At 36.2% G+C, this 19,185-nt stretch overlaps 1 protein-coding gene across 3 annotated transcripts in view; it reads right to left on the bottom strand.

Moving 5' to 3' along the window:
• The window catches only part of LOC107042837 (solute carrier family 12 member 4), a 288,759-nt gene that overhangs the window by 88,631 nt on the left and 180,943 nt on the right, over positions 1-19,185 (bottom strand). Inside the window, exon 1 of one of the 3 annotated variants that reach the window (XM_015264038.1) lies at positions 8,940-9,008. The exons of the other annotated variants lie outside the window; for them this stretch is intronic. Coding sequence (XP_015119524.1) covers positions 8,940-8,994 — 55 coding nt within the window. The 5' untranslated portion in view covers positions 8,995-9,008. Of the gene's footprint in view, positions 1-8,939; positions 9,009-19,185 lie in introns of those variants that run through there. 3 annotated transcript variants of the gene reach the window in all.

The raw sequence follows: 19,185 nt of genomic DNA on the forward strand, positions 1-19,185 counted from the left end.
ATATATATATATATATATATATATATATATATATATATATATACAAACATTATCCTAAAAACATCATTTCTTCACGTTTTATAACATTCTAGGCCATTTACCATCAAAATTAGAAAATCGAAAAATCGCTCAAATACAAGGCTTCCATTCGGAAACAAAAACATCAAAAAGAATTGGGCTGTTAATAACATGGATGGACAACAATATAAGATTTCGACAATATTAAAAAGGATTACCTACTTATATTGAACAAAGTTTAACTATACTTATCGAAATTGAAAATATTATAAAATTTAATAACTATATTTTTTCGATTAATGGTGAATAAAATGTTTTAATATTGAAATATAAATTTTGGATTAACAAGTTAATTTTAAATTTTAGGTACTTGATTTTCGATTATCCAAATAATGGTCAATCTTCCAACCTAAAATATTGATAATAAAATAATTTAAAATTTGAATATACAAATTGATGGTTATTTTAATATTTAAATTTTTTTTTAAGATTTATGTTAACAATTGACAACATCATAATTTAACGGCGATTATAATTGATGAATATGGCTATCTCTGGTTAATAGTATCTCTGGTCCTCCTTCTGTGATATATGCAGTTTAAAAAAAAAACAAATTTTTCTCGTCGCCGTTGAAATAGCGTGGAATGCCCAATTTCCTCCATTGATGCATCAGTAGATTAGGAGATATGTGGCAGGTGTAGTCAGACATTTTCTTCCTCATTCCTATGAAAGTGTCAGGAGATACGCCCAGGGATTGGTCAGACTGGGTCACCCCAGTCACTGAAGTGGATACATTCAGAGAGTGACCAGACGACAAATAATGTCACACTGTTTTTTGGAATCCAGGCTTCCGAATGGATCCCACTTCATGTTTTCAAATATTCTCCTCTCTGTGTACATACGTATCCACAGGAAATATGGACAAATTTGAAGAGGACAGATTTTTTATTAACATTAAACCTATTTAATTATATAATTCAATTCCCATCGACCAGTGAGCGATGGACTCGAACTTCGAGGATAATACCGCCCAGCATGCGTCTAATACCGCCCACCTTGTTTTGATGACTTTTTTGAGCAATGCAGACCAACTGCTATGATTTTTCCTACTTTCATCCTTCGTTTCCATTCTTTGGCTCCATTTTGAGAAAGATTTCACGTGAATAATAATAAATTATCCTGAATTTACCAGGTATTCCAGTGGCCACCGACAACCCGAAACAATCGAGCAGTCACTCGACCGCCGCCTAGCTGCAGAGTCCAGCGGTCCTATAGAAATCCTGAGCGGCATTACCCACAAACATAGGGCGGAATTACCCGCGAAAGCGGAGGCTGATAAAGCAGTCAATAATAACTGATGAAGATATTTTTCAGCGATTGAAAAGATCGCAATGGATGTGGAAATGTATAATGAATATATGTTTCGCACTCCATTCAATTATGGACCAACTGGAAATTTGAAAAATTTTAAAATCTGAGATCGAAATATTTTAAGAATTCGGTAGGAAATGATTTGGATTTTTTAACGATATTTCTACTGTAGAAAATGGAAAATTTCTGTTGAAATTACTTGTTGTTATCAAATATTTGCATAATAAGAAAAGAAATAAAAATTTCGCAGTTAATCCTGAAAAATACAGGTGGGCGGTATTTCCCGGTGGGCGGTACAGGCATCCGATCCCCCAATAACGCATAAAGTAACAGTCAAGTGTCTTCTGTCGGATAGGCTCGGTCCTCTGTTTGTTGTCCTCCCCACTGGAAAATTACCAGAGTTCAACCCTGAGAAAACATCGTCAATTCTCAATGTCAGCTTTAATAATGGATAATTCCCTCGCCCAAAACGTTTCAAAAAATTATGGTTGGGTGTAACCTGGCTCCCGTCAATTCTGCTAACTCACCAGACCTCATTACCAATAATCATTCAGGATGAGTTATACGAGAAAGGGCGTGGCTGCTGGCGCGGTAATCGCTGACATCTCCAACGGAATTCCGAAAAAAATTTCATTCAATCTGTACAGAATTTATGGAGTTGTAAAACTTTTAGTGGACTGTTCAAGAGGAGAACGAAGATGATTAAGAGAATAGGGACGGCTCGGAAGCACGATCGTAAAAACAAAATTGCGAACTCGGAGTGGATCGCAAATAATGAGAAATCTTGAGACTTGAAATTTTTTTTGCTGAGGATTCTATTAAAAATATGAATCCGACAGTTTTCATATTGAGAAACGGTAAAGAGAGGGAAGAGAATGAGAATGTTCTTAATTAGAGTATGTTCTTGGTTGAAGACCCCCAATGCTTTTATTTGAAAAATGAAAAAATTCCGAATTTCAGAACCAAGATTTCTATGAAATGGAAGAAGTAACGGAGAATGAGAACATATCTCTTACATTTAGGGACAATAATCTAAAGTTATGAACTACTAGATGTTCACTGGAAACTAGAAACTTCTTCTCGCCGTGTAACATAGAGGAAAAAAAATTTCTCTTTTCCAGAAGAAAATTCCTGATGTTACGAAACTCATGATTCTAGGAGGTATTATATAGAGAATATGAAAAGAATTAGGTTCTTGAATGAAAAATCGTAAATGACTCAAAGTGTCAGATGTTATACTTTTAATCACAAAAATAAAGTAAGAATTAATATTAAAAATTCGATTCTCGCAAAGCGTTTTTTCAAATTAAGATCAGGTGGACCGACTCCGAACCTTATCATTTTTTCTTCAATTGACTTCGTTCAAATGGAAATCAAGTGCATCAAATCCGAATCAGGTCAAATTGGGTTTAGGCAGCCTGACCTCAGACTGAGATCATGCCTACCTGACCATAACTTGATCTAAACTCTCTCGCAATTTTTGGAATCCAATTTATTAGATCAAATCTTGTTCAGGTTCTTATCAGACATCACCTAATCACTCGAAGCTTGCAAAAATTGGATCAAGTTCTGATCGTACGTCAGGTAAACCTGAAGCAATTTCCATTGATAGTGATAGTTTCGGAGCGAAAAACTGAAGTAAGTTGCAGTCAATGGTGGATTTGAAACTTCAGAAAATATTCAAGTGTTACAATTTGATACAAAATTGAAGTTGACAGACTTATGGAATCATTATAATTTGAACAGTTTAAATAGCAATTTTGAACAATTGATAAATTTTTAGAAAATTGATAAATATTTCATTTTGAAATGGAAAAGCACCTCTCAATTGTCCACATAGCTCCCCACGATCGAGACATTCTTACTTCCAGATAAACGCCACATAAAAAAATATAGCGACTAGAAGAAATAGTTGAGAATCTGATGTAATCCTCATGACCCTCGAGTCTGTGTGGAAACCACCTTAATTGCAGGGGTCAACTGTCGTTGTGTTAAACGTAACTGTCGAGGGGTTCATGAGAGCAGAAAAAAAGGTCGGAAAAGGTAAAAGTGAGGAGTGAGAGAGAGAGAGAGAGAGAGAGAGAGAGAGAGAGTGAGAGAGGGGTAAGAAGGGTCGTTTGGAGCAGCCATACGATACAAAACCCCTCTATCGACGCTTCGTGCTTGGGAGTTAAAAAGATAAAATGGCCCTTTCGCACAGTGTACTATCGATGCGAGTTAATCGACTTACGTAAGTTCGTACTGTCCAACGTGTATTCCCAAGTGGAAAGTGCAGAGGCAAAGATAGTGCATGGAAAAATGAGGGGTGTAGAAAATAGAGCGAAATTGTTGAGAGTAGAAAACACGTCGGAGTCTCCTGTGTAAGCTATCTATGCACCTCCCGTGGAATTGCAACGTTTAGGTTTTCCCCCTCTGGCCCTCGGCAATATAACCTACCGCATATTGCGACTCTTGAGTCTGTACTTGTATTTTTTTCATATTATTTTTTTCCGCATTCTATTTCTTTTGGATGTTAATCTTGCTGCAGGGGTTTATTAGATTTTTTTCTCGAGGTTTAACTTTAGATTTTCGGGAAAATTAATTTTCTAAAATTTAAATAACTTTTAATTTCCGAAAATTCAAATTCATTTGGAGGATACATTTATTTTGTTGATTAAATGAGGCAACTGTAGGCTACACGTATGAAGAAATTTCATAGGAAGACCCATCCATTGCAAAATTCTGTTGAATTTCTGTTAGACTTTCTATGAGTTTTTGCCCGATTCTATTGAAAAATTATGTAGCTTATCTGCGCGTTGTTTTCAAATGGAAATGCTCAATGGAAAATGTTTGATAGAGAAAATCAATAGACTTCTACTTTTCCACCAGTTATTCTTTTGAAGTATTTTCTATAGAAATTCCTCAGCTTTTCTAGACGTTTTTGTTTGATTATTTCAATGAACAAAGAATGGAAGTAGAGTGGAAAATATGTAAAATTCATATCAGGGGAATCCCTATGGAAAATATCTCAGTAGAAAAAGTTTTATAGAAAAACGTAATTCTACTAATTTTTTCGATAAAATCATTTTTATTAGATTCTTACGATAAAAAAAATCGACCAAGAACTAATAGAATTTTCATTAGAAGTTCAATAAAAATGCGATGGAATTTTATATCGAAATCGCTAGGTTTTTCAGTGAAATTTGTTTCGAGCGTGTAGTGGAGTACATTCTGCATCCAAGGAAGAAAGAATGATTGAAATAGGCCTTAACTTGATGTTAGTCGATTTTCCATCTATTACAAGTAGTGTGACTCTGACTTTATCAATTTATATATCGGGCTTAGTGTGAGTAGCGAAGTGGATTATTTGAAGACGAAACGTCGTAATTAGTTACTTCCTTGATTTAAATCGAACCAAAAATTCCCCCCCCCCCCCCCCCCGAAAGTCGAACTGTTCCAGTAGATAGTGATTTGATCGAAGTCAGATTGATGATTGATCAAAGTCAAATTGATATTGGAGCCAAGGCGAACTGAATCGAGTCATAGAATTTACTTGAATGGAGTAGAACCGGACCTACGTCAAGTCGTAAAATCTCCATAGAACAAATCCGGACATAACTTGAATTAATTTGTATCTAAAGTCTTCAATCGAGTCGAATCTAATCGGAGTCAAATCGCAAAATCTACTTGAAACAAGTTGAACCTAACCTGAATTAAGTCGCAAAATCTCCTTTAATCAAGTCGGACCTGATCTGAGTCTAGTTATAGAAATTACCTGAGTCAAGTTGTACCCTATCTGAATCCAATCTGGAAATTTACTTGAATCAAGTTATAGAATCTCCTTAAATAAAGCCGGATGTGACCTAAGTCGAATCTCAGGATTTACCTCAATCAAATGCCAAAATTTACCTGAAACACGTTAGGCGCGACCTGAATCCAGTTGTGTTTAGAATCTTCTTGCATCAAGTTGAACGTAACCGGAATTAAATCTCAGAATCTACTTGAATCAAGTTAAACTTGACCTGAATTAAGTCGCAAAATCTAGTTGAATCAAGTCGGCCCCGATGTGAGTCAGATTGCCGAATTCACGCAAAGCAAGTGGGACCTAATCTGAATCAAATCTTGAAATTTACTTGAATTGAGTTGTCGAATCTACTTAAATAAAGCCGGATATGACCTGAGTCGAATCTCAGAACCTACTTGAATCAAGTCACAAAATCTATACGAAACAAGTCGGGCGCTACCTGAATCAAGTTGTATTTAGAATCTTCTTGAATCTAATCGGACTTAACCCGAATCAAATCTCAGAATCTCCTTGAATCGAATTAGTAATCAGTACCATAATTATTAATACTATTGCAGAATAATCATTAGAACGTGGTATAAACATCATCGCTGCTGAAACCTGCTTATTCTCAGATTTTTCGGTAAGTTGTTGTAAAAAAACTCTCAACCCCCCCCCCCCCCCACAGAAAGTATAATTCCCGCAAAATATTTATCCTGTAAAATAAAATGATTCGATTTTGTCCTACGCTCGCTAGTGGGACATCTACCTCTCCCCTCAACTTCAAAAGCGAAACTTTTCATTTATCATGAGGGGCAAACGTAGATGAAATTCTTCCATTTGCAGGATGTTCCAATGCTGATAGCATTAATACGATGAAAAATGTGTCATTTCATTGGAAATACTGGACAAGATAAAAAATGCTGAGAGAGCTATTGCTCAAGTTAATGAATTATGTAAGAGTACTTGGTACAAATGACACGACAGAGGGTAGGAAAAAAACGCCGAGAGACACTACGTCCCAGAGGGATAAATGCTCGTAATGGTGCACTGGTATTTTTATGGATGGTATCTATTTTATTTTCCAGGGGAAAAGGTGAATTGTAGACTAGGTGATTTTTCGTTGGTTTTTGGGGAATTGTATACAGATCAGTTACATTTACACAAAATTCTTTCATTACCATTTCGTGAATTATGTTCGTGTTTTCCATCTCTTATACTTTAAAATATTTTTCTGTTCTGCTTCTCACAATTTTTCGTCTGGGAATTGGTATTGCATACTTCCCTAATTCGAAAACTTGAAAATCACTACAAAAAAATCTTGTCCCGGGCTGCTGCGATGGGTTTTTTTTACTCGTGTGGCGTTGGCGTCCGAGCCGAAGGCGAAAACCCCATCGCAGCAGCCCGGAAAAATAATATTTTAACAATTTAAAGTGGAACTAAAAAAGAAAATCGATTGGTTTCCGTTCATATCTGAGTAGCGTATCGACAGATTTGATTATGCTAGTAATACCTGTAGATCATCAGTGAATTTTAATGATAATAAACTTCATTTATCTCATCAACTTTTTATTTGAAATCGAGTGAATTTAATTGAGAACAAGTTAGTATAGTATGGTTTTTTGGTTAATATATTAGCAATATGCGTCCGAATGGTGATTTTGCACATCATCTTCTTCTATAGTCTATAATTCATCGCTACATATCATTTTATTAAACTCGATGAAATTTCGAATGTGAAATAATGTATACATATACAATCCATTCATTCAATGAGAATGAAGTGGAAGTAGGTCGTTTTAATGATAATTGAATCAATTTTCGTTTTTCCTTTCTGTTCTTATTCAAATAATCAGTGGAAGTAAATTTTCCGAAAGATGAAATATCAACAAAAATTTTGAATGGTATAAGAATAATATCTGAAGTTCTTTTATGAAACGAATGGAAGAATGATGCTATCAATATTATAGAATGAATTTAAAACACCATATTTGAAGTCACGATCAGACCGTTCCGTTTCAGAGCAATTTACGAAAAATTCTAAATTTACAAAAACATCATAAAAATCAAACCCACGAATATAGGTATCGTAACGGTCTTTTAACTTTGACAGAGTGGATTAATTTTCAGACTGGATAGTCAAATAAAGGCCAAGTCAATTGATCCATCATATTAAGTTTTTGATTAAATCTGCGATCACCAGTGAAACATCTGTTTTGATCCGAAAGGGATTCTCATTCTAGTATCTTTTCCTGTTAAGGACCAGATTCGTTTTGGATCAAAGCGAATTTCATTTCTGATCGGATTCTCCTTTTCCAATATCTGACTAGGTTTCTGAATATCAAGTGGAGGAATCATTGAGAATAGGCTAGTCTGATTGGGATAGGATAACAATGCCCAGAATTGGATTCGACTGGGATAATGTTTATCCAATCTGATCAGGTTCATTCAGTGATTCGTGATCAGCCTACAGTAACTATATTTCTACCTGGGTGACATGTTTAGGTTTGATAATTATCATATTGAATTATCTTCCCTGAGTGTACGTTTACTAAGGCTTGGACCCAAAACGGATCCGTCATATCTAACTTTCGATCTCTGATCGCCACTGAAACGCCTATTTGGATCCGAAAAGTGCCATCTGTTTCTGTACCCGATTAGGTTTATGAATCTCAACGGGAACCAGAATGTTCAGGGAAGGGTTGTTTTGACTCAACGTAATGTGTTCAAGTTCAGTCATTTTTACATGAAATGATCTTGGTTGAATGAAAATTCAAATAAGGCTTAAGTCTAAATCTAAAACAGATTGAAATTCCAGCATCTGGTCTTGTCAATACCCAAATGTGTCTTGAATAAAAACAGCCCTCATTCCTGATCTGATTCTTTCCTTTCAGGACTTGATCAGCTTCCACGATCCAAATCAGATCAGGAATTTTTAAGAAAAAACCAATCTGATCTGAATGTCATCAAAATTCGCTCAATCTGATTCTACTAAAATAATTTTTTTTAGTCATTTTGATATTGAATGATCTTTCTTCAGTAGAAATTCGAATGAGGAATGACAGATTAATTGATCATACTTGATTTCCAATCAGTTTCAAATCAGGAATGAAATCCTGTTTCGATCTGAGACGGATCCAAATATCAGCAGCTTGGTTTTGTTAATACCCGAATCGATCTTGAATAAAAAGCTCTCATTTCTGGTCTGATGTTCTCCTTTCAGGACCCGATCATGTTTCTGGATCCAAATCAGACCACAAATGTTTAAAAAAGGGCGAGCCTAATCAGGGTGGGAGTAAAATTGATGAAACCTTATTAGAATGGGATAATAATTTTTGAACCTGATCAGGTTCGGTCAGACATACCTAATCATGGTATGCTCATCGCTATATCGCATATGTACTAGATGCATTATCGGACTCTCCATTGAAATTAAACTTGATCATTGTTTTACATCTGAATAGGATCCATATGAATAAAAAGCCGGTGAAAAGCTACGGAAGTCTCCAAAAATTCTCCGAAAAATGTTTGTCTCAGGTAAAAATTGCCATGAAATTCTCGAATCCCGAAAAAACTCGTTCAAATGCAAATTTTGGTAACCACCAGGGTGACCCAGTGCCACGAATCTCCGCCAAGCCCACCATCGACGGCGCCTCACTTAATCTACTACAGGATAAGGGGGTGTGGACCGGAAGTTAGAAGGGTCAGTACTCACCCGTTCCACTTCCCCACCCCCCTCCCAAAAAAAAAATCATCTACATGTACATAAAATGTTTGACAAACATACCGGCCTCGAGTTGGCCCGGTGATGGGCAGTTTTTCGGTGACTTAGCTTCAGTCATGATTAAAGTTTGCGGTCACGAATCCTCCACAGAAAAAAACCACACACACACCGAAGAGCTTTTTCCCAGCCCGAGAGAGTCGAAAAACTTCAACAAAAATTTTATTCAACTCTGAATTCAGCTTTCACTTCTCGTGGGAGGGTCAGAGTTCTCCCGAATTATTCAAAGCTTCAACCTAATCTTCTGCATCGTTGCATTAAGTATCTCATTCACTTGTCTACACCCAAATTATTTAATGGATAATAATTTGTGGCGATACTTCACCAGTTGAATCAGTGGAGGTCGAGAAAAATCGAACAAATGAACTAATAATATCACTTCGACGGGTTTACCCACTAAAAACCACTTTACTCAGTTTGAATTTCCCGCCATAAAAGCACCTCTTGAGTCTCGGAGTCGAGGCACAGGTATGTTCAAACGTCTCCAATTTATTTGACTCCAGAATTTTTTTGGGTTCAATTCGGCAATTCCACTGACAAATTATCTATTAGCTTTTTAATTTTCCGAGTCAGGTGTTTTTCTCTCATCCGGCGTGCCGTTTCGACGCAGCTTCCATCGGCTCTGCCAAACGTGGTCGATAACTCGAAGCAACCGAGCGGTCCAGGCGTGTCGCCGTCGTCTCTACCCTCGTGTCGAACGAAAAAAGAAAAATTCAATGCGTCGGTTCAACGAGAAAAAAATTTATCAACCCCTAAATTTTTGTTGGTTAATTGATCGTCAACAACTGGACACTGGACTGTTCGTGTGGGATTACTGGGGGGGGGCCAATTCTCTCTCTCCGTATCCTGTTTCACAACTCCCAGACTCCGATGAAACCCACGTCCCGTGTCGTCCCGGGCGTAGTGAGCTGCCCGCCCGCTTTTCCACCCTTTATCCCGCGCCTGCGCGCATTTTCCAGGGACAATAGCTATGTAGTTTGTCGGTGAAACTCTCGTGGATGCGCGGATATACTCCTTTGGAGATGATACCAGCGAAATGTGGAGAATTTTTCTTTTCAAATGAGGTTTTTTATTTTTCGTCAACATTCGAGAACAATTAAGAAGGAATTGGCTGGTGGTAGAGTGGACTTTTTTAATTATGATTTTATGAATGACAAATTAATTTATATTGAGTTGTTTTCGTTTATTTATGAATAATTTGCAACAACACTTTTTTGTGTTGAGCGAGTAATAAAGTCCGCACGAGATTGCCGACGAAAATTTTAATTATTAGAATTTTTTCAATAGAGAAGATGACTGATGTTAGTGCGCGGTGCGAAGTGCAAATTGGTAATGGGATGGAAATGGAACCCACAACTTTTTCCAATTACTAGCACGTTTCTCATTCATTTGAGCCACCAGGAGTTACCACATTTACCATTGATTTTATCATCCTCATGAAGACTTACTGTCGCCAATATTCGTGTTAGGTCTGTTTATCTAAATATTATGAATAAATTTTTTATTTTTATTATTTTGAATATTATTATGGTAACTCACTATCGATATTTTTCTATCGTCAGCAACTTATAGTGTCTGCACTGAATTATCGCTGGCATTGAAAATTATTGAATTTTTTTCTTTGATAGAGAAGATCACTGGTGCAACGTAGCTTACACGCTAAAATAGTTCATTTAAGGAAAAAACAGGTGATGCTTAAACGGCCACTGAACCCGTAACTTTCGGATCACCATCTCGTCGCTAACAATTTTAGCTACCAGGCGTTACCACATTTATCATTGATCTTAACATCCTCATGAAGGCTTACTGACACCGATATTCGCGTTCCTCTCTATTGAGTCATACCTAACATCATCCTGAATCAAGTCGAAAAATCAATTTGAATCAAGTCGACCTGTATCATTGGGGAATCGATTTAATTCATGCCATGATTGATGACGTGAATCAAATCGCACTCGAAGATATGCATCCTGGCATATTAATTTTTTTACTTGATTCAAGACGATACTTTGACTTAATTCAAAACGATACTTCGATTTCATTCAAGTCGATGCTTCGACTTGATTCAAGCCGAATCCGTTTGTTCCGCGTGAATCAAACCGTTTCTTCAGTTTGAATCAATTCCATATCCACTTGAATCGATCCGTTTATTCGGCCTGAATCAAGTCCATGTCGACTTGAGACGTTTTTTCTTGCAATAATTCACTTTTCTACTCATATCAAGTCCGGAATTCAGATTAATGGAGACCGAGGCGCCGCCAATCCATTAGATTGGAAACCGACTAGAATCAAGTCAACTTTGACTTGAATGAGTTCTTTTCTTTTTTGAGTGTAAACATTTGCTTTTCAATAAAAAAAAGAAAAACTAGAAGACGATGCCGGTACAGGTGATTCTCACTTGTCAAAGCCTGGGCCTCACGCTACAATCTCTAACAAGACACGAACCTGATCACAACAAACTGCCGAATTCACTCTCACAATTTTTAAATCTCATAAAATATTATAAATAACAAAATCTAATGATTTTACAGTATACTTATAAATAGATGCGACGCTATCCTCACAATATCTACTAAATGGATACCCCAACTTCTTTCATTTACAAAAATTCCTAGAAAATTGAATCAACGAGGAATTGCTAACGAATAATGAAATTTTCGTGAAATGTTTTCATCAATTCGACCTTTGTTGGATATGGTTTGCTGTTGTCACCGTGAATTTTCCAGCGAAAAATTGAGCATAGAATTGCCGCGAACGTGAGATATTAGAGCTGGCATTGCATTTTATATTATTCGTGATAACGCGGAATTGCTAAGGCTTCGGGGAGAGACCTCGAAGCTTCGGCTCTTGTTACATCAGCGTTTATTTGGCAAAATTTATCATCAATTTTTTATCGGCATTTCCCATCGTTGAATATTGAGTTTCAAATAGGATGAGTTCATGGGGAGTTCAGATAACCATCAGTTTTTCAGCGCCGAATTAGTGAAATATGTTGAAAAAAATTATTAATCGATGATCTATTTCGGAAACTTGTGGTTTCAGGAGGAACTATCAGAAGACTATTTTGAAGATCAGACAATAAAAGACAATTCAAAGAAAGTTTTGACTCTTTTAGCATGTGAATATGAAGAATCATCCGTTATTGTGATAATTATGTATTTAACGAAATGTTGAAGATTGAATTGTTGAGTCTCACCACTTCATCACTGTTTTTTGTAAGGGTTCGTCAGAGAACACGAGAAATTGAGAGAGATTAATACTGCTGAGATTCACTATAAAGTTACTATTGACCGATCTGCACAATCGCCACAGCTGTACTGACTCTATTTCACCTATACAACCATCAGCCGCTGCCACACTCACGCCCTCGTACATCAGATATAAATCCTATTTTCGGCTGATTGCAGGCTAATCCAATTTTCAGGAACAAAATAGAAAAACTTTTATTGACATCACATAGGTTGCAGAAAAATGTCATGTCAGTAATTTATGGAGCAACATTAATTTTTCAATATCATTTTCCCATCGGAAATTCCCCGCTTTCCCCGTGGGATTCTTTTGATCTCTACCCTTTTCCGTGGCCATTCCCACCCTTACTTTTTATCAGCTATCGTTATCAGAAAATGATTATTATTCTTCCCTAAGGGGTTGGACCAATAGAATCATTGCGTTGAGGGGAGCGACGGGTATCATTTAGTTTTTTTATCGATGTCGTCATGGACAGTCGGAAATATTTAATACCAATTAGCTCCACAAAAAACCTTCGGGAACTGAATCGAGGGATCCGACTTATTACATCCTGTGATTGATGGTTTGAATGAAGTCTCACTCCAAAATGGGCGAACCATCATAGCGGCTTCACTCAAATCGGGTCCGACCTGATTCAGCTCGAGTTTCACAGCATTTAAGTAGATTCTGCGATTTAATTTAGATAAAATTCAACTTGATTCAGATAGATTCGACGATTCGATTCAGGTTCAGTGCGACTCAATTCAGGTGAATTCTGTGATTTATTTCATATTGGGTCCGACTTGATTCATGCAGCTGTTACAACTTAATTAAATTCGATAGCGACTTGGTCCAATTCGCTATCACATGGGTATGTAGACCAAGATTACTCCATGAATCTAATCATGTCAGAAATAAGTCGGATTTTTCGATTAAACTCAGATTGAGTTTAACTTGATTCCGATGGAGTTTCATTGAATTCAAGTGGATTCTGGGGTTCACTCCAATTCCAAATAATAATATGGAAATGAGCATATTGGCTTGACTTAGCTCGGGTCTGCCTTGCTACAAAAAATTCTGCTATATGATTCAAGTCAAGTATTCGACCTGGATGAAGTATCCAGTCAACCTAGATTAAATCGCTATCTACTACCTTAAAAATGTTGATTTTTCGGCGTGAATCTGTTAGTTTGACTCAAATCAATTAGGTAACGACTTGAGACATCTCTTCTTCACATAATTTATTTGTTCGGGCACAAAGCCCGAAATCCAGATTGATCGGATCACAGTCACATTACTAGAAATAGGTAGAAAATCTTTGAAAATCAAATTGACAACTACTCGAATCATTACTTTCTGGGTTTTGGCCGCAAATCCGGACGAAATCATTCTCAAATCAAACGAAGCATATTTGTAATCATCCATCGAGTTTGAATCCTGTCGAGTTCTGTATGAAAAAAAATGTCTCCATGAATGAACCTATCAGAAACCATCTCCATAAATAATCGATAATATCGAAACTATCTGGGTATTACAGCTGACAAATAGAAATTGGAGGATTTTTATTGCTTCGTATACTTCAACTTTGATATATCAGTTTGAAAATAGAGCGAAATTGAGCTTCTGATGGCAGTACATAATGCTCTTTCCCATCTACAGCATCGTATCGGTTTTAGCTACATTTTATAGTGGAAATTCATGCATCGTCTGGCATCTCTACCTGAAATTCAAGCGATGCATCTCAAACAGGCGTAACCGATCGATCGTGTTACGTACAATATGAGCTATGCTGCCGCACAGCGAAAGTTCGGGACACGCCTGCGAACCACACGAACCTCACTCGACGACAATAAAGGTAAATTAATCGATCAACATGATCATTATCGTTGAATTGTTACCACAGTCAAGAGATTATGCGACTTTACGGTTGATTAGGATTCACGGGATACGATCACTTGAGGAATTCAACTCGCTGTTGCTTTTTTTCAGTTCGCTATTTCTTCTTTTTTATATTGACCATTGATCAACTCATTGGCCCGTAATGACAAAACAACATGAAATAATGACTGATATAATTCTCGACGAGATTTTAGCAAATTTTCTATCTATTTCAAGTAGAATAAAATAGAATAGCTTTCATTCAATGTCCTGAGATACAAAGATATCCTAAGAGCAATCATATTGATCTTACAAAAATTATACAGCAGTGCATAGTGCTTCCATCAATCCAGATTTCGAGCTTCTTGTGAGTAGAAAAGTGGATTATTTGAGGAAGAAACACCTCATGTCGTGACCTACTTGACTCGAATCAAACCAACGATTTTATTTTCGCAAAAAAAATTACCTGTTTCAGGTACTGGGCAGAGTACGACTTGATCCAAGTCCTATTGATACTTGATTGAAATTGAATTGATACTTGATTTGAGTCGCAGAATTTACTTGAATCAAGTCGTACTCGATATGAATCAAGTTGCAGAATCTGCTCGAATGATGTCACATTGTTCCAAGTCACATTGATCCAAGTCGTATTAATACTTAATTGAAGTTTAATTGATACATGAACCGAGTCAAATTAAATCGAGTCGTAGAATCTATTTGATACTTGATGGAAGTTGAATCGAATCACGTCGGGCGCGATCTCGATAAAGTTTCAGAATTTACTTGAATCAGTTCGTACCCAATATACATAGATCGAGTTGCTGAATGTGCTTGAATCAAGTCACATTGGTCTAAGGCACATTGATCCAAGTCACATTAACACTTGATTCCAGAGTAGGAATTTCGTCCGGTATCACCAACAACTCATGAGGTCCTCATTAGGGTTATGTCGGTTGAAACCAACGTCATTGTTGCATGATGAATACATCATCAGGGCATCATCGGGTTCACTCAAGGACCCGAAAAGAATTGGATTTCGTGCGAGCTGGCTAATCAGGACCTCATCATTTCCCAGTCAGAACATCAGTACATCATCAGAACATCATCGGGCTCACTCAACCACTTGAAAGAACTAAAATTTGGTGGCGATTATCTGTTCAGGCAATATAATGAGGTCATCGTCATTTGTACCTGACGATGAAAGGTTAATCAATTTTTTAAGTCCGAAATGGCGGTCCCGATCAGGGCATCATCATTACATGATCGGGGTTACCCGATGGCACTTAGAAGAGTTTGACCAAGCAAGAGGGGGGGGAGAGATTAATTGGTTGGCAAATTAATTGGTTTATTGAGAAAACATCTCGATATTAATAATCTTCAATATTGATAATGGATTATCAATAAATAATATCTAATTTACGAACGATGATTTATAAGGACGAAACGAACTGAGTGGATACAGTGGCCGAGTGGATAAAGTCTAAGGAACGTGATCCAAAGGGACAGGGTTCAAATCTCGCCGGAGTCAATTTTTTTTCCAACCTATTCATTCAATTAACTAATTATTTTTCATCCATCCGCCGATCTATAATTACTTAATGCTAATCAATTAATTTATTTTTTCTTAATTTCAGAGAATTTCATTGGGCTGTGGTTAAGTGAGTCTAATGATTCCATCATTAGCTAACTGCGTCACGCTCCTGATCATAGACTCATTGGCGTCAACTAATGATCGCATGACCAACTCGTCATGTGAACATAATCGGAGCCTCGCTTCGGCCCAACGAAATTTCTATTCGGGTTGAAGTTTAATTTATACATGATCTAAGTCGAATTGAATCGAGTCGCAGAATCTACCTGATACTTGACTGGAGTCGAATTGAATCAAGTCGGGCCCGATGTAAATGAATTCGGAGAACTTGAATCACTTCGGACCCGACATGAATCAAATCGCTTAATGTACTTGAACCACATCGTATCTGACCGGAATCTTATCGCCGAATCTACCTGAATCAAGTTGGATCCGAATCGAATCGAGTTGCTAAATCTACTTGAATTGAGTACGACCCGACTATTGACGTTATATTGATATTATATTGACGAATATTGACGTGAAGCGTAAATTACGTTTATCAAGTCATAATTTATGTTTAGGTTATGGTGTGTGTATAATGGCGATTGATCGTGGAGAGGTAAATTGAAATGAAGCACCCATAGTTTTTAATTAAAATTATGGTGGAGTTTTAATTATACTCAGTTGAGTTTCCGTTTGAGAAACGGCAATTCACCTGCCCGGTACAAGTAAATATTTTCGTGAATAGAAACATGTATAATAGAAATATTTACATTATCATTGTACATAAATGAAGCGTGGTCTGTAATGAGATGCCACTTGTGTATCAAAGTTTGAATTATTCCCGTAATTTATTAATAATCCGTTTATTTCAAGCGGATTATTTAGCGTAATTTTAGTGAATTGCTATTGAAAAATTCAAAGGACGGAATTTGAAATATTTAACTTGTGCCTTCATGGCTTCAGAGAGAATTTCAGGAATATGGACGCAACGAATGAAGTTAGATGAACAGATTTTTAGTTCTCAAAGGTAATAAAGAGATATACATAGTTTTTCATGTTCACCTTTGCTATTGCATTTTGATTATCACTTCCTATTGAAATAACTCGAAAATTATTGAACAAGTGAAATATATCGAGAGCCTGTCAGATTCATGACCGAGTCTCTCATTTTCATCCATCTTTTGAATGCTATGAGAATAATTTCCGACATTCTGTTATAAATCCATCGGAAGAATGATGCTATCTATATTATGGAATTAATTTGAACCATCATATTTGCAGGAACCATCAGAAAGTTCACTTCTAGAGCAATTTACGAAAAATTCTAAATTTACAAAAATCATCATAAAATTCAAATCAACGAATATAGGTAGAGTTACGATCATTTTAACTTCGATAGAGTAACTTTGAAACTAATATTTTCAGCTATGATTGAATGACTTCAGGGCATTATATCCAAGGTTATCTTCGGAATTGTAATTTTCATAGAATACACATTTTTTTAAAAATGTTCTAAAAATCAAAACAACGATTACAGATATCGCCTTCGTCTTCGAACTCGGTCGAGAAGACATCCAAAGAGGCTTTTTAAGCCATCATTCAATGACTTCAGACCATTTTATTTTGAGTTATGGTCAGACAACCGATTAAGCAAAAAATTAAAAAATATTATATGTGGATTAAATTTTAATTAATATCCATAGATAGGGCTCAACAATACCTACATTTGAAAAAACAAGATTCAATTCATTAGCGAACATACATATATAAACACACGTGCGCACGAGGTCTAAAAATTGGATTTTCGGACTTTTTTGAATTTTTGATATATATTTTTGATATATATTTTTTTGGATCATACTGAGCGATAAAATAAGTCCATTGAAAATGTTTCCGTCAGGGATTTACAATGTTTTAATTTGCATTTTTTTTCCCATTCTAACATAATTTTTTTTATCATTATTTTACATCGCTTCGACCCGGTTAGGGTATACTGCGATGATGATCAAGACTTTAAATGGTTAGATCGCACAATTCTACCCGGCCGGGATTTGAACTCAGAACCTTTCGTATGTGAAGCAAAGAACTTACCCACTGCTGTAATTTCGTCTGAACAACGACGTTGCAGAGTTGGGTTACCGAGTGTCAAAAGCATATGCCCCTTCCTTTGGTTTGACGTCAGGGGTAATAACACAAAAAATCCAAAACTTTAATATAAATGAGGATTGTTATGATTGTTATATTCACCATTTTCATCTTTTATTCGATTTTTTTTGTTTTTTTGAGTTCCAGCTTCCAGTTGTCAGTACTTGGTAGTAGCTTTCAGTCGATTTCACCACTTTTGATAAACCGAACCACATCCGTTCCTGAGAATTGAATTTCCAATGATTTTTTTTCCAATTTTTTTGAGAAGATACATCATCTCCTGGCTATAAATAACATCAGACGAGAATTCCGTGGTATCTTAATTATTTGAACGAAAGATTTCTCGATGAAGTAAGAATTTATTAGCTCGAGAACTCATTTTTTTTGTACGAGAAGATGACATAATAACTAAAAACAGTGAAAGCTCCGAAAACAGGATCCTTCATTCCACTCCCACAATTTATCCTTGTTTTATATCTCTCTCCATACCAAACCTCAAACTAATGACATAGAATATTTCGCTTGCCATGGCTCGACGTGTCGAGAACACTCTCCCTTATTTACCTTTCATTCCCTCTCTTCAATCAAAAAGCTCCATCATTAAGTTATCAACTAGCCTGAAAATAATTTTATTATGTAGACGTTCATCCACACCAGCGATGTAATCTATTACTTGCAGACAACAATGGATTAATCTGTTACTTGACAAAGTAATGTGTTACTTAAATCTTTATTTAAAAAATTTCGACGTTCCAATCGAGTGATGATAAATTTTAATCCCTCGTCTCTACACTGACGGAAAAAACTACTTTTGACAAAAAGGTTTACTTGACACAAGAAAATATTCTCTTGTCATTTTTAAAAATCGTAAAATCTTCCAATAGATAATTTCGTTCTCAGACTGAGAGAAAAAAGTTTTCTTACGAATGCAGGTATCGTAACGATCTGTCAACTTCGACAGAGTGGCTTTGAAACTAATATTTTCAGCTATCATTGAATGAATTCAGAGCATTCAATTTAATTCATGATATCCAAAGATATCTTCGGAATTGTAATTTTCATGAAATACTAAATTTTTTTAAATTATTCTAAAAATCAAAACAACAGATATCGCCTTCATCTTCGAACTCGGTCGAGGAGATTTCCAAAGATGGTTTTTAAGCCATCATTCAATGAATTCCGACTATTTTATTTTGAGTTATAGTCGGACAACCGATTTAAGCAAAAATCCAAAATTCAAGAATATTCTTACGTATTTGCCCTTTCCCTCCCTCTCAACCACCTTCATGTATGATCGTCTCTTTCTTTCCCGTTATTCTTTTATCTTGTTTTCTAATCCGCGAACGCGTCAATCCTTTTTGGATTTCTTTTTATTATTTATTTCGCCCCAAAATTCTTGTAATAAACATTTATTCTTATCAAAAA

Source organism: Diachasma alloeum, unplaced genomic scaffold (genome assembly GCF_001412515.2).
Source record: "Diachasma alloeum isolate Michigan unplaced genomic scaffold, Dall2.0 Dall_scaffold_00528, whole genome shotgun sequence".
Lineage (NCBI taxonomy): Eukaryota > Metazoa > Arthropoda > Insecta > Hymenoptera > Braconidae > Diachasma > Diachasma alloeum.